General features: G+C 52.4%; 1 protein-coding gene across 2 annotated transcripts in view; it reads left to right on the top strand.

Annotated features, from left to right (window-relative positions):
* Positions 1-12,162, top strand: part of ITGB5 (integrin subunit beta 5) — a 122,307-nt gene that overhangs the window by 102,761 nt on the left and 7,384 nt on the right. For both annotated transcript variants that reach the window (XM_023260248.2, XR_002745280.2), the window contains exon 11: positions 8,239-8,461. In XM_023260248.2, coding sequence (XP_023116016.1) covers positions 8,239-8,461 — 223 coding nt within the window. The remainder of the gene's footprint in view (positions 1-8,238; positions 8,462-12,162) is intronic.

Genomic DNA, 12,162 nt, shown 5'->3' with positions numbered 1-12,162 from the left:
AACGACATCTCTCTTGCCCCTGGAGGTTTATTTAGTTGTTGCTAAAGTGCCTGGAGCCAGGCTAAGATCCCAAATCTCCTTTCTTTACTTTTTCTAGAACCAAGTCAGTGTACAGAAGGGAAAGATAAGATACGGGAGGGGCACATTCCCATGGGACCAGGCTCACAGACACCCTGAGGATAGCAGGCAGCACAGGCGGAGCAGGGCCTGTGAGGACACGAGGGCCTGTTATGTAACGCTAACCTGCTTGTCAGCAGCCAACCAGGAAGAGTACTTCCTATGAGGGATTTCCCCTTCCTGCCCAGGAGCCCCACACAGAGAGGCCATGCCCTTTGGAAGCCTGCATATGTGTTTGGCCACAGAGAGGTGGGCCCGTGTCTGGTTTTGTTCTCCTCGATTTGTGTTTGTGCCAGGACGTGTGCCAAGGGCCCTCTGCTGTGTGTCCACAGGCTCCGAACGGGGACTCCAGACACCCCCCCCCCGATGTTAAAGGAGGCAGAACAGTGGCCTCTGACCGCTTGGCAGCCCTCGGGGCCGCGAGTCTCACAGACAGGGGTGACTGGAGGCACGTAACGTTCTGAGTTGGCCTCCTGCTCTTTTTAAGCCAATTGTTGGAGAATTCAAGACCCGACTTTGGTGACACAGTAGCCACCCGAATGAGCAGGGATTTTCAGAACACGCCCCTTCTTTTTCTTTCCTCTTCACCACTTCCTATTTACAGGGCTGCCTCTTCTGAGAGGAGGGGAGACTGGGGAGCAGACGCAGAGCCCTGAGGGAAGGGGTGCAGGGTCTGTGAGGAGAGGAAACTAGGAAGGCGAGAGGGAGGGAACTGCTTGTGTGAGGGAGGGACACTGACTGTGGGGAGAGGGAGGGAGGGAGGCAGGACCGTGAGAAAGAGGAGGGAAGCACCCTTCCTGTCTCAGGAACTGGGCTTAGTCCTCCCTCCCCTCCCGGGCCTTCTGGGAGCTAGGACCGGACTTGGGACTCCTGGAGGGGCCTGAAGCCGCTGCTGAAGGAAGCCACAGTGTGTTCCGGAGCTGGATGGAAACTATTTGGGGACCAGCTGTGGAGAGTTGGCTTGTGCCCTAAGGGTCTGACGTCTGCCTGGTTGTGACCCCTTGCTCCTGTGCTGGGTGAGAATGGGGAGAAGAGAATCACTTCTCGGTTCTGCCCATCTCAGGCCTGCCCCACTGCCCTCAGGCATCTCCTCCGAGGTCACCCCATGGCCATCTGGGTCCTCTGCAGGCCCTGAGTCCAAGTCCAGCTTGGGGATGAGGGGGAGCGGTGGCTTCCCTCCTAGACCGCTTATGTGCTGCCTGACATGCCTCAGGGAGCGTCCCCACAGGGCCTCGGGCGCCTTTGTGGTATCAGCCTTCCCACCGAGGCTCTGGAGGCCTCAGAACAGCTGCACCAGGTCCTGGGTTTGCTCGCTTCGGGCTGGACATGGATACATAACCTCATGGGAGATTTTAACCCCAGCGGCTTTTGACCCAACCTCGCAGAAAGTACTTCTCTTCCGATCCTCCGAGATCTACTCTGAGCTTCCTCAGTAGTGAGGGAGCACTTACTATATGCCGAACACTGAGTGAGTGCTTTATTCAGGTTAAGTGATTAACTCCTACAGCAAACCAATGACGGGGGAATTTATATCAGCCCCATTTAAAAAACAATTTTTTAAAAAACACTTATTCATTTTTGAGAGACAGAGAGACATAGAGAGGGAAAGAATCCAAAGCAGGCTCCAGGCTCCGAGCTGTCAGCACAGAGCCTGATGCGGGGCTTGAACTCACAGACTGCGAGATCATGACTCGAGACAAAGTCGGATTAACCGACTGAGCCGCCCAGGTGTCCCGTATCAGCCCCATTTAAAAATGAAGAAACTGGGGCTCCTGGGTGGTTCAGTCGGTTGAGCGTCCGACTTCGGCTCAGGTCATGATCTCACAGCTCGTGAGTTGGGGCCCCGCGTCAGGCTCTGTGCTGACAGCTCGGAGCCTGGAGCCTGCTTCGGAGTCTGTGACCTCCTCTCTCTCTGCCCCTAACCCACTCGCATTGTGTGTCTGTCTCTCTCAAAAGTAAATAAACATTGGGGCGCCTGGGTGGCTCAGTTGGTTGAGCATCCAACTTCGGCTAAGGTCATGATCTCACAGTGTGTGAGTTCAAGCCCCACATCAGGCTGTGTACTGACAGCTCAGAGCCTGGAGCCTGCTTCGGATTCTGTGTCTCATTCTCTCTCTGCCCCTCCCCTACTTGTGCTCGGTCTCTCTCTCTCTCTCTCTCAGAAATAAATAAATGTAAAAAAAAAAAAAAAGTAAATAAACATTAAAAAAAAAATGAAGAAACCAAGATACAGATGGGTTAGACGTTAGTAACTGCTGGTAAGTGGCAGATTGAGGAGGCCAGCTCAGGCACTGTGATTCTGGAAGCCACATGATCACCACGCACCACTGTCTCATTTTCCCAATGTTTCCTTGTGTCCCCACCCCGTTCTCCACCACCCATGTTCCGTGGTAAACAGGCTGCTCTTCATCCTGGGCCTGTGCAGAAATCCCTCCCTCCCTTCTCTTTCCTGGTGGTCCCTGAGGGAAGTGGGGGGAGCCTGGGAGTCTGGCCCCTCCTGGTCGGCACTCTCCCAGCTCCTCAGGACCCCCTTGGATGTTTGCTTTCCACCTACTCCCACACCCTCCCCTCCTTTTAGCTGTGCACCTTGACTTTTCTCCCCTCCCTCCCCCCTTACTGACATCCTGGCCATCCCTGCATTCCTCAAAGACCTTGGGACCCGCCTCATGCTCCCCCCTCTCCCTCAGGCCCCACCATCCCTGCATCTCCCTGAGACAGGTGTCCAACGCATCGGTCTCCAAGCGCCTTGTTGCTCAGCTCCAGTGGCGGTTCATAGCAATTCTAGCCCGTTTCCTGGGCGCCCCCACGCACCAGATGCTGAGTGAGGGCTTTACCTGCAATAGCACCGTATTTCTTGACAACATTTCTACGAGGAGGGCATTGTCCTCGTTGACAGATGAGGAAACAGATCATTAGACAGGTTTAGGGACTTGCCCATGGTGACATAGTGAATGGTGGAGGACATACGTGAACTTGGCTCCGTGCAGCCTCTCAGCCTCCCTCAACATGGCTGGAGCTGGAAACTTGCACATCACTCTCTGGCCACAGTCCTCACCCCTCAGCGTGTCCCCTCTCTTTCTCTCTGCCTCTTTCTCTGCTGTAATCTCTTCTCTTTAGAGCGTGCCATTCCCTCCATCTCTCCGTTTCCTCCCAAACCATTTCTCTTCTGAATCTTTGTCTGCAGTCAGAAGAAGGCACAAATGTACCCCATCTTCAGAATATCCTGTCTGCCTTCCTCCCCATCTCTTGCCACACTTCCAGACCACTTGTGGGAGCTGCCTGCTTGCAGCCACCTCACTGCCCCCTGGATTCTGCCCTCACCCCTCCAGATTGTGGCAAATCCACAGTAGCCACCTGGGATTTGCACTTCCTGATCTCTTTTTGCGCTTGCTCGGGCTTCCGATCATGTCTCTTTGGGCTTCCAAACCACTGGTTCTCCCCCGCTTGTCCCTGGCATCGCCTTCCCAGCCTGCTTTAAGGGCTCCCCTCCCCCTAAATCGCCGATATTCTATTTTGTAAAGGGAGGCATGGGGCCACGTCTTGGCCCACAGCCCACACAAGCACTGTTTTGCTGATGGAAAGCTGTTGAATTCTGTAGAGCTGAAATTCTGTATAAATAGACACATTTACAACTTCCTGTCCATTTAGCTATCAATCATTCTAACAAAGGTAGTACTATTAATAACTTGCACATGTAGCAAGTCACAGCTTACAAAGTGCTTTCGCATGCCTTTCAGTATCCCTACCTATGTGCAATGAAAATATTTTTATGTCTGCACGGTATTAAACAGGCATCATTAAATTCGACTTACTCTGCCAAGGTGTTGGGGGTAGCATTATAAAGGAGCTGTGTTTTGCCGAAGAGTCCTTGCTTAAGGCCCCCTGGGTGTTGTTAACCGGGATAATGTCCCCAGTCCCCCATTTAGTTTTACTGGTGATTGGTAGGTTATTGATCCTTGGGACAGGGCCAAATGACCCTTGTTATTTTAATAACGTGTTCCTGCTAGGGCATTGGGAGAGACTAAGGGCTGACCACAAGATGTGGGGAACCTCCTTGGGGCGCCTGGGTGGCTCAGTCGGTTAAGCAGCTGACTTCGGCTCAGGTCATGATCTCGCAGTCCGTGGGTTCAAGCCCCGCGTCGGGCTCTGTGCTGACAGCTCAGAGCCTGGAGCCTGTTTCAGATTCTGTGTCTCCCTCTCTCTGACCCTCCCCCATTCATGCTCTCTCTCTGTCTCAAAAATAAATAAACGTTAAAAAAAATATATTTTAAGATGTGGGGAACCTCCATGCATACAGGTTGAGGCCCAACTACAGGATCTGAGACATTTGGATCAGGGTAAAGTGTAACCATACTGACCCAGTTTTTGAAAACCTGGATGGGTCACGCTTTCTAAAGGAGGCTTGAAAGCTTTAAACCAAGATGGCAAATGGTTGTATCTTCTGTGCCAGTCCCCCTAGTTGGTAGAACCTGCTTGGAGTACTGTGTTGAGGGGGATCCTGAGACCAAGCCAAGGCTCCCGTGATCAGATGGTGTGATGTGCCATAGATGGGGAGGAGGACATGAGAGCACAGGCCACATCTTTGCCGTAGCGGCTTCAAGCTGTCTTTGAGAGTGGAAGAACCACCGGACAAACTGGGGCCAGCAAGGGAGCCAGGGAGCCACTGAGGGCAAGCCTTTGAGAGGTCGCCGCCATTTCACCAGGCCCGGAGGCTGCCCTGCTTTGACTTGCCGGGACTTGACTTTGGAGCTGTCAAATTTCTGAGGCCAAAAGCCACATGGATGAGGATTTACTGATGTCCCACAGCCCCTCAGCACCCAGCTGCTTGCTCACCCCACTTAAGTGGGCAGGGGCTGTCCGTGCTCTGTCTGCTTTATCTCACACATTGTTTCTTGTCATGGAAACATGGTGGGGAGTTCTGTCCCTCTCCTGCCCTTGTAACTTTCTCTGCCTGAGCCCTAGATCTGGGACACACTCAACTCCTTTGACCTCTGGCTGGGTTTAGGGGCTCTCGGGCCTGTGTGGTGTCAGATGTGTCCAACATAGCCAGGCTCGTTGCTGATCTGGCGTCATGGTGGAGAGCACAGAGCAGCAGGTGCCTTCGCCGGCATTCTCGGCAAGCAGGTTCTGTCACTTCGATGCCCGGTCACCATGAGGAGCAAGTTCTTCCTTCAGCACACACACACTTCACCTGAAACCCAAGTCTTCAACCAAATGATATCCTGCCTCTTCTCCAGAATGTTGGCACGTTGGAATACGGTGTCAGGTTGTTATTGGCTAATGTTATGCTGCTGCCACACACAATTAGAGCAGGGAGAAAAACAGCACCCGCTGTCTCCAGCAAAGCAGTCCCTCTGACCCAGGTACCGTCGTGCTGCTTGTAAATACGGCGCTGACCATGCTTTATGGGAAGTGTGGCGTACCAGCTGCTGGGGAGTGCCAGAGCTATGTTAGAAACCTTCCCCAGAAGTGCACTCATATCTGCAGCTCACTTGGAAATGCGTTTTGGAAACTGCACTGACCGGTGGAGGGGGTGGGGTGGATGTGCGATAGAGCAGCAGGTAACACGCTAACGGTGGAGTGTGGGTGGCAAGCATATGGATGTTCACTGTACAATCCTTTCAACTTGGCTGCAGGTTTGGAAACTTTCATAATAAAATGGTGGGGGAGGGATGGAAATTACCCTCGACAGTGACCCATTTTTAATTTGAAACAGGCTCTTGACCAGTGTGGCCCCTGAGGCTGGAGAGCGAAGGGGTTGTGCAGATTGGATCCATTTCATTCGGGAAGGCTTCCTGTGGGGGGTGGCTTCCTGCCTGCCAAGCCTTGAAACCTGCACTGTTCACAGACCGGGCTAGAGGAGGGGTCTGCAGCCACCCTCCCGTGGGAGCCGTGCACTCTGCTGCCAGTGCCCTCCAGCCCCCTGCCCCCACCTTGTGTAACCCTTGAGTAGGTGTGCTGCCCTCTCCTGTGCCTCACCTTCACATGCCAGCTCCTAGGCAGTTAGACTGCACCCAGCCTCCTGCTGGCTTTCCTCACCTTTCCCAGAGGGTTGCCATATGCCTCGGCACTGCCGGGGCAATGGGAGGGGGCTCTCACCCGGCGCAGTATCTGCTGAGGCTCTGAGCCTCAGTGCAAGCAGAGAGGCTGTCTGGCCCCGGGAAGGTTGGGAGACTTGGTCGCTCCAGATGGCCTCCCTCCTGCCTGCAGATTCTAGGCACCGCGGAGCTGACAGAGCAGGAGAGGGGGGGTGGGCAGGAAGTAAGTGGCCGGTGAAGAAGCTCTCTGGAGTTAGGTCCTGAACTAAATTGTGGGTCACATTCATTGGCGGTCTCACAGAAGGTGCTGGGATCCAGCTACTGGGATAACTGGCTCAGGTGTGGGAGTAAAATGCGAGGCCTCCACCTGTCTGATGCCCATCCCCCACTGCTGCGGTCTGCTAGTATGTAACTGGCTGCGCAATGATACAGATTCTTGGTTCTTTTTTTTTTAATTTACTTTTAATGTTTGTTTATTTTTGAGAGAGAGAGAGAGACAGAGCATGAGCGGGGGAGGGGCAGAGAGAGAGAGAGAGAGAGAGAGAGAGAGAGAGAGATACAGAATCTGAAGCAGGCTCCAGGCTCTGAGCTGTCAGCACAGAGCCCAACACGGGGCTCAAACCCGCGAACTGTGAGATCATGATCTGAGCCAAAGTAGGACGCTTAACCTACTGAGCCACCCAGGTGCTCCAATTCTTGGTTCTTTTAGTCTTAGGCTTAGCAAAATGTCATCAGGAAGGAAAGCATGCTGTCATAATAGTTAGTGTAAGGGAAATTTTGTAAAGTTAAGTGCCGTAGCGCTGCTTTCTGCCTCTGTTAGTGCAGAGGATCAAGAATCCATTGTCAGGCTCTTGGCGCTCTTGGAAGATGGCGCTCTCCATGCTTTTTTTTCCCTGAGCAACACATTCGCTCACGCTGACACTTGTCCTCTGAGCCCAGTGAGCCTCTGCCCTTGACGCCTGCAAGGGGCATGCCCAGCCCCTCGCCCTCCTACAAAGGAGAGCAGGGCAACCTTCCACTGGTTGTCCACCTGGTTAGGGCCTATTCTGCTGTCTTTCCTCCAGAGAGGCAGTAGGTGCTGGGGTTCAGACTCCCTGGTGTGAGTCCTGACTCCATCACAGGCAGGTGATCTTCAACAAGCAGCTTCATCTCTGTGTCTCATCTGCGGCAGCTGTGACGTGAGGGAGGGAACAGTCCCTGCCACATGGCCCCGTTGTAGAAACTGCTCAAGTTTATGCTGCAAAGCCTGATGTGTATATAGTGAGTGCTGTTCAATTAGCCACTGCTGACCTTGGCACCTGTGCCCGAATCATCCCACTCGGGGCTACGGCTCTGAGGCCGGAGCCAGAATTCAGCATCACTGCACGCCGTGGCTGTAATAAATTACCACAAAGTTAGTGGCCTTTAACAACACGGATTTATTCTCTTGAATTCTGGAGGTCTGGGCTATAGTCACCGGGCTGACTGGGCCATACTCCCTCCGAGGCTCTCGGGAGGATCCATGTCCTTGCCGTCTCCAGCTTCTAGAGCTGCATTCCTCACATTCTTTGGCTCTGTGGCCTCTTCCTCCATCTTCAAAGGCAGGAGCTAGCATCTTGCTTCTGTTGTCCCATCACCACTGTGGTCCGGTCTCCCTCTGTCTTCGTCCTCTAGGGACCCTTGTGATGGCATTGGGGCCCACCTGGAGAACCCAGGAGAACCTCCCATTTCACCTAGTCATATCTGCAGGAGGTTAACATTTACTCTGGGGATTTGGAAGCGGACATATTTGGTGGCCATTCTTCACATGACAACTGAGACAGGAAGAAACTCTCTGGGGTCATGGTCCTGTGGTGTTACTTGGTCAAATTCTGGACCAACTTAGAGCACCGCCCCAGACCTAGCTGGGCCACACAAGCTGCCCGGCCCCCTGCTATGCAAGCATGTGGGCTCTAGGCCCTCTCTGTCTGCCCAAACAGAGTTGGAGGGCACAGTCAGCATCTTGTTGTATTGGCTCCCCATTGTCTTGGTGCAAGGCAGACGCTGGGTGGTTGGTTATGTGTTCATGCAGGCAGGCGCTGATGTGCTGTGTGTGTCCCTTTAGGCCACGGCGAGTGTCACTGTGGAGAATGCAAGTGCCACGCAGGTTACATTGGGGACAACTGTAACTGCTCAACAGACATCAGCACGTGCTTGGCCAAGGATGGCCAGATCTGCAGCGACCGTGGGCACTGTGTCTGTGGGCAGTGCCAGTGCACAGAGCCAGGAGCTTTTGGGGAGACGTGTGAGAAATGCCCGACTTGCCCAGATGCCTGCAGCACCAAGAGGTAATGGCACCCTCACTCCCGCTTCTCACCCCAGACCAGGCCCATCTTTCAGCCCGTCAGCCCTTGGAGCCGGCCCACCTCTTAGTCCCCATCTCCCGCATTTTCCACTGCCCAGCCTTTTCTGGGGAGCAAAACTCGTACGAACATTAACTAGACTTTAACTGTATATTAAAATAGTGTCTTTGAAACACTGGTTCCTTGGGGATTTTGTAAGAAAATAAAAACAGAACAACAACAAAAAAAAGACTGTTATTCTATTCCCCAACTTAGAAGTTACCAGATCACTGAATTAAATTCAACTGGTTTGGGTACCAAAATAGTGGCTTCTCAGAGCCTTTTGAGTGCTATTGAGTATTTCACAGGGGGATGTAGTATGCTTCTGTTTTTCAAACAAGTTGGATCCCCTCCCCGACATTAACATTTCCCAAATAATGTTTCACAGGACACCGTATGGCAAATGTTGCTTGGAACAAAACATAATCAGAACGTGGATCGGATAGGAGGGCATTCGACCTAGATAAGGCATGCCAGAAACAAACCACAATGGCTTTTGAATTTTCTGCTCCATTTATACAGATAATAGAACGCTGGCCCTGCACTGCAGCTGAATGCAGAGATTGTCTGGACAGTGGGCACCGCGCCTCCACTGACTCAGCCACGGGGTCACGTTCTCCATGCTGACCTCCCCGCAGCTCTGCCCTTCCCCCTCTGCCGGAGTGCGAATGGGCGGGAATTAAAGGGATCCAGGAGCTATGCCATCAGGAAGGCATGAGTGACCGTTTCTCTTGAATTTTGCTAAAGGAACAGCTGTGTCATCGTCCTCCACGCTAGGGGGCCCGGCGTGAGGGAAACAGGCACAGATAATCAGAAACAAATAGTAGTACAGACGTCGTTTCTCTTGGGCTGGGGAACGCAACTGTGCGATTTTCTTTTGGCAGATTTCCCCTCCACATGTCTGGCTTGGGCTGATAAAGAAAGGAGTTCATGCTCTCCGAGCCTGCCTTGGCTGCTGGTCGGTCCTTGCTCAGAAAGGTTCTGGGTGGCACAACCCCTACTTGGCTGTTTGCCTCAAATAATCCAGGCGTGGGTAATTGAAAGCTGGCTGTAGATCGAGAGACAAGATAGACAGGACCAGATTTTATTTTGTGTAATTGGAGAAGAGCCGGGGAAAGGGAGGGAGAAGAAAAGCAGACCCACTTTAGACCTGCTAAGAGTGGAGAAATAGCAGAAATCCAAATAGCAACGTCCCAGGGGAGGAGGATAGGATCCTGGATCTGGAGCCCAAGTAGCTGGGGCCGTGTGAGCGTGGAATCACGGCCATCACCCACGTTTTATGACGGAGCGGGGCACGCTCCCCCAGCTCCTCTCGCAGAACTGTTTCGGGCTGTCCTTGGGACACACGAGGTTAGTGGAGGGAGGGGGGCAAGCTAGGACAACACACATGGAATCAATAAAAGTAGATCAAGCCCGTTTCTTCCATTCCCCTCGAGCAGCAAGGCAATGCAGTTTTGGCGTAGGTCAGTTAAAAGGCCCGACAACCTTAGCTTTAGGTCAAAAGGGCACAACAACCGTAGCTTTAAATGTTTAAAGCATTCATTTCCGAGAAGAAACAGTATCTGATAATTTGTTATCCATTAAGCAATACTAAAGACACAAGGAGAGCAAAGAGATGCCATAAGGAAACCTCACTATTCCTTTTTCTTTATCTTTGGGCCATACTGATGCTCTCTGTTTCTTTCAAAGCCTAGTTGCAACTTCTTTTTTTTTTTTTTTTTTTAAACAAATTCCCTTTGAAAGTGACTTATGTGATGTTTTTCTACTTGTTGGTTTGCCAAGAACCACCAGGTTTTGAATGCCTTGTCTTCCCCACCCTCCCCACTTGGGGTTTCAGAACAGCCAGTCTCCACTTTCTAGAACTAACCAAACATACCCTTCACCTTGGGTGAGTTCACACTCAGGCTCAGCTGATTTCAATTAACAGGCTCTCTGAGTAAAGTCTCTCTCAGCAACTTGTTTGTTTAAAAGGCCAGACTTATTTTAACACATGACTACAATATATCACAAGTTTCAACCCAGTATGTGGAGCACACAAGTTAGACTGATAAATCCACATGGATAATTAGGGAACGTTTCCTGGAAGTGGCCCTGTGGTTTAATGTGGTTTAATAACAACGGTTGCAGTTGGAAGGCTGGCGAATCCTCGCTGAGAGGAGGGTCAGCTTGGGGGTCACTTGCTGTGTGCTAATCCCAGAGGCCGGAGAAAGGGCCAGAGCTAAACCACCCCTTCCTGGCCTGCAGCCAAGTCTCAGTTGTCTGTGCTCTGGGACTCTGGCCTCAGGGGAAATGCAAACATTACCAACTTGTTTGTAACTCCAGAATGTTTCTATGGAGTGTTCCAGGAGAGTGGGATGTTATGGCCAATTCTGGGGTAGCTGCATTCCTTTTTTTTTTTTCCTTGTTTATTTTGAGAGAGAGCGAGAGAGCGCAAGCCGGGGAGGGGCAGAGAGAGAGAGAGAGAGAGAGAGAGAGTCCCAAGCAGGCTCCAAGCTGTCAGTGCATGAGCCTGATGTGGGGCTGGATCTCATGAATCATGAGATCATGACCTGAGCCAAAATCAAAAGTCCAACGCTCAACTAACTGAGCCACCTAGGCACCCCTGAATTCCTAAGAAAGTCCTGCCTGCTTTCCTCCCCAACGTTCAGAAAGGGAAGTGAGGACTTGGGAGGGGCTTACCGAGAGGCAGGGCACTGGGTGCTGGAGCAGCGGCCACAGCGTCTCATGGCCCTGCTGTCTCCCCTGGCCTCAAAGGGGGGCGTCTGAAGTGCTCTCCAGCTCCCTTCCAGTTCTGCTGCTCCCCTGAAGTTTCTCCCCTGGAAATCTAGTAACTGGCCTCAATCTCAAGGAATTAAAAAAACAGATGATGGTAATTCAGGCCGTGCATTGTGGTTGTACATCCCTCTACATTTTTGCCAGAGAGCTTTCCAGACACATAACCTCACTGGTCCCCGTGGGCCTATGGGTGAGCGGAGTGGCCATCCCCCGGGTCACTGTGGCTCTGTGGTATCAGCACCTGTGTTCCACAGATTCGGCCCTAACCCAGTCTCAAGGAAGCCCCTGCTTCTGGGGCAGCCACCCCCATCGCCACCGGGCACCATCACCCCCCTAAGTCCCTGAGAATTCACTGTCAGCTGGTTGTCTTGCCCAGCCCGCTCCTCCCTGGGGTTCTGTTTGTGCTCCCCCATCCCACAGTCCCCCAGAGGGGTCAGGCCCCTCTCCCACCACTGCAGGCGTCACAGACCTTTTGTGAAAGCTTTGCTTCTCTGGCCCCACAGCCTCGGGATTCTGTTCTCACTGATGTAAAGTGAAGGTAGATGGGGACTGTCTGGAACTGGGTTTGACTATGGGAAGTAGAGTACTGATCCTTAATTGAGCATTTTACATAAGCATTTTTACACAATATCTGACTTAAACTGTGCACCTGAGGTGGGAGGAGAAGGGGCTCAAAACGAGACTTTTTGGCTCCTAACCCAATTTCTCCAGAAGGCCCCTGTTGAAATGTGGGTTTCCTGGAAGGAAACTGCCACCCTGTAGCCTCTACCAGAGTCTAGTGTAGACCAACTCATAGAGGGTAGAACCCTCCAGGCAGGCTCCATCTGGGAGGGAGAAGGGCTCCAGGACAATGGTTCACAACCCTCACTGTA

This window comes from Felis catus, chromosome C2 (genome assembly GCF_018350175.1).
Source record: "Felis catus isolate Fca126 chromosome C2, F.catus_Fca126_mat1.0, whole genome shotgun sequence".
NCBI lineage: Eukaryota > Metazoa > Chordata > Mammalia > Carnivora > Felidae > Felis > Felis catus.
This window is presented reverse-complemented; position numbering and strand designations above follow the sequence as displayed.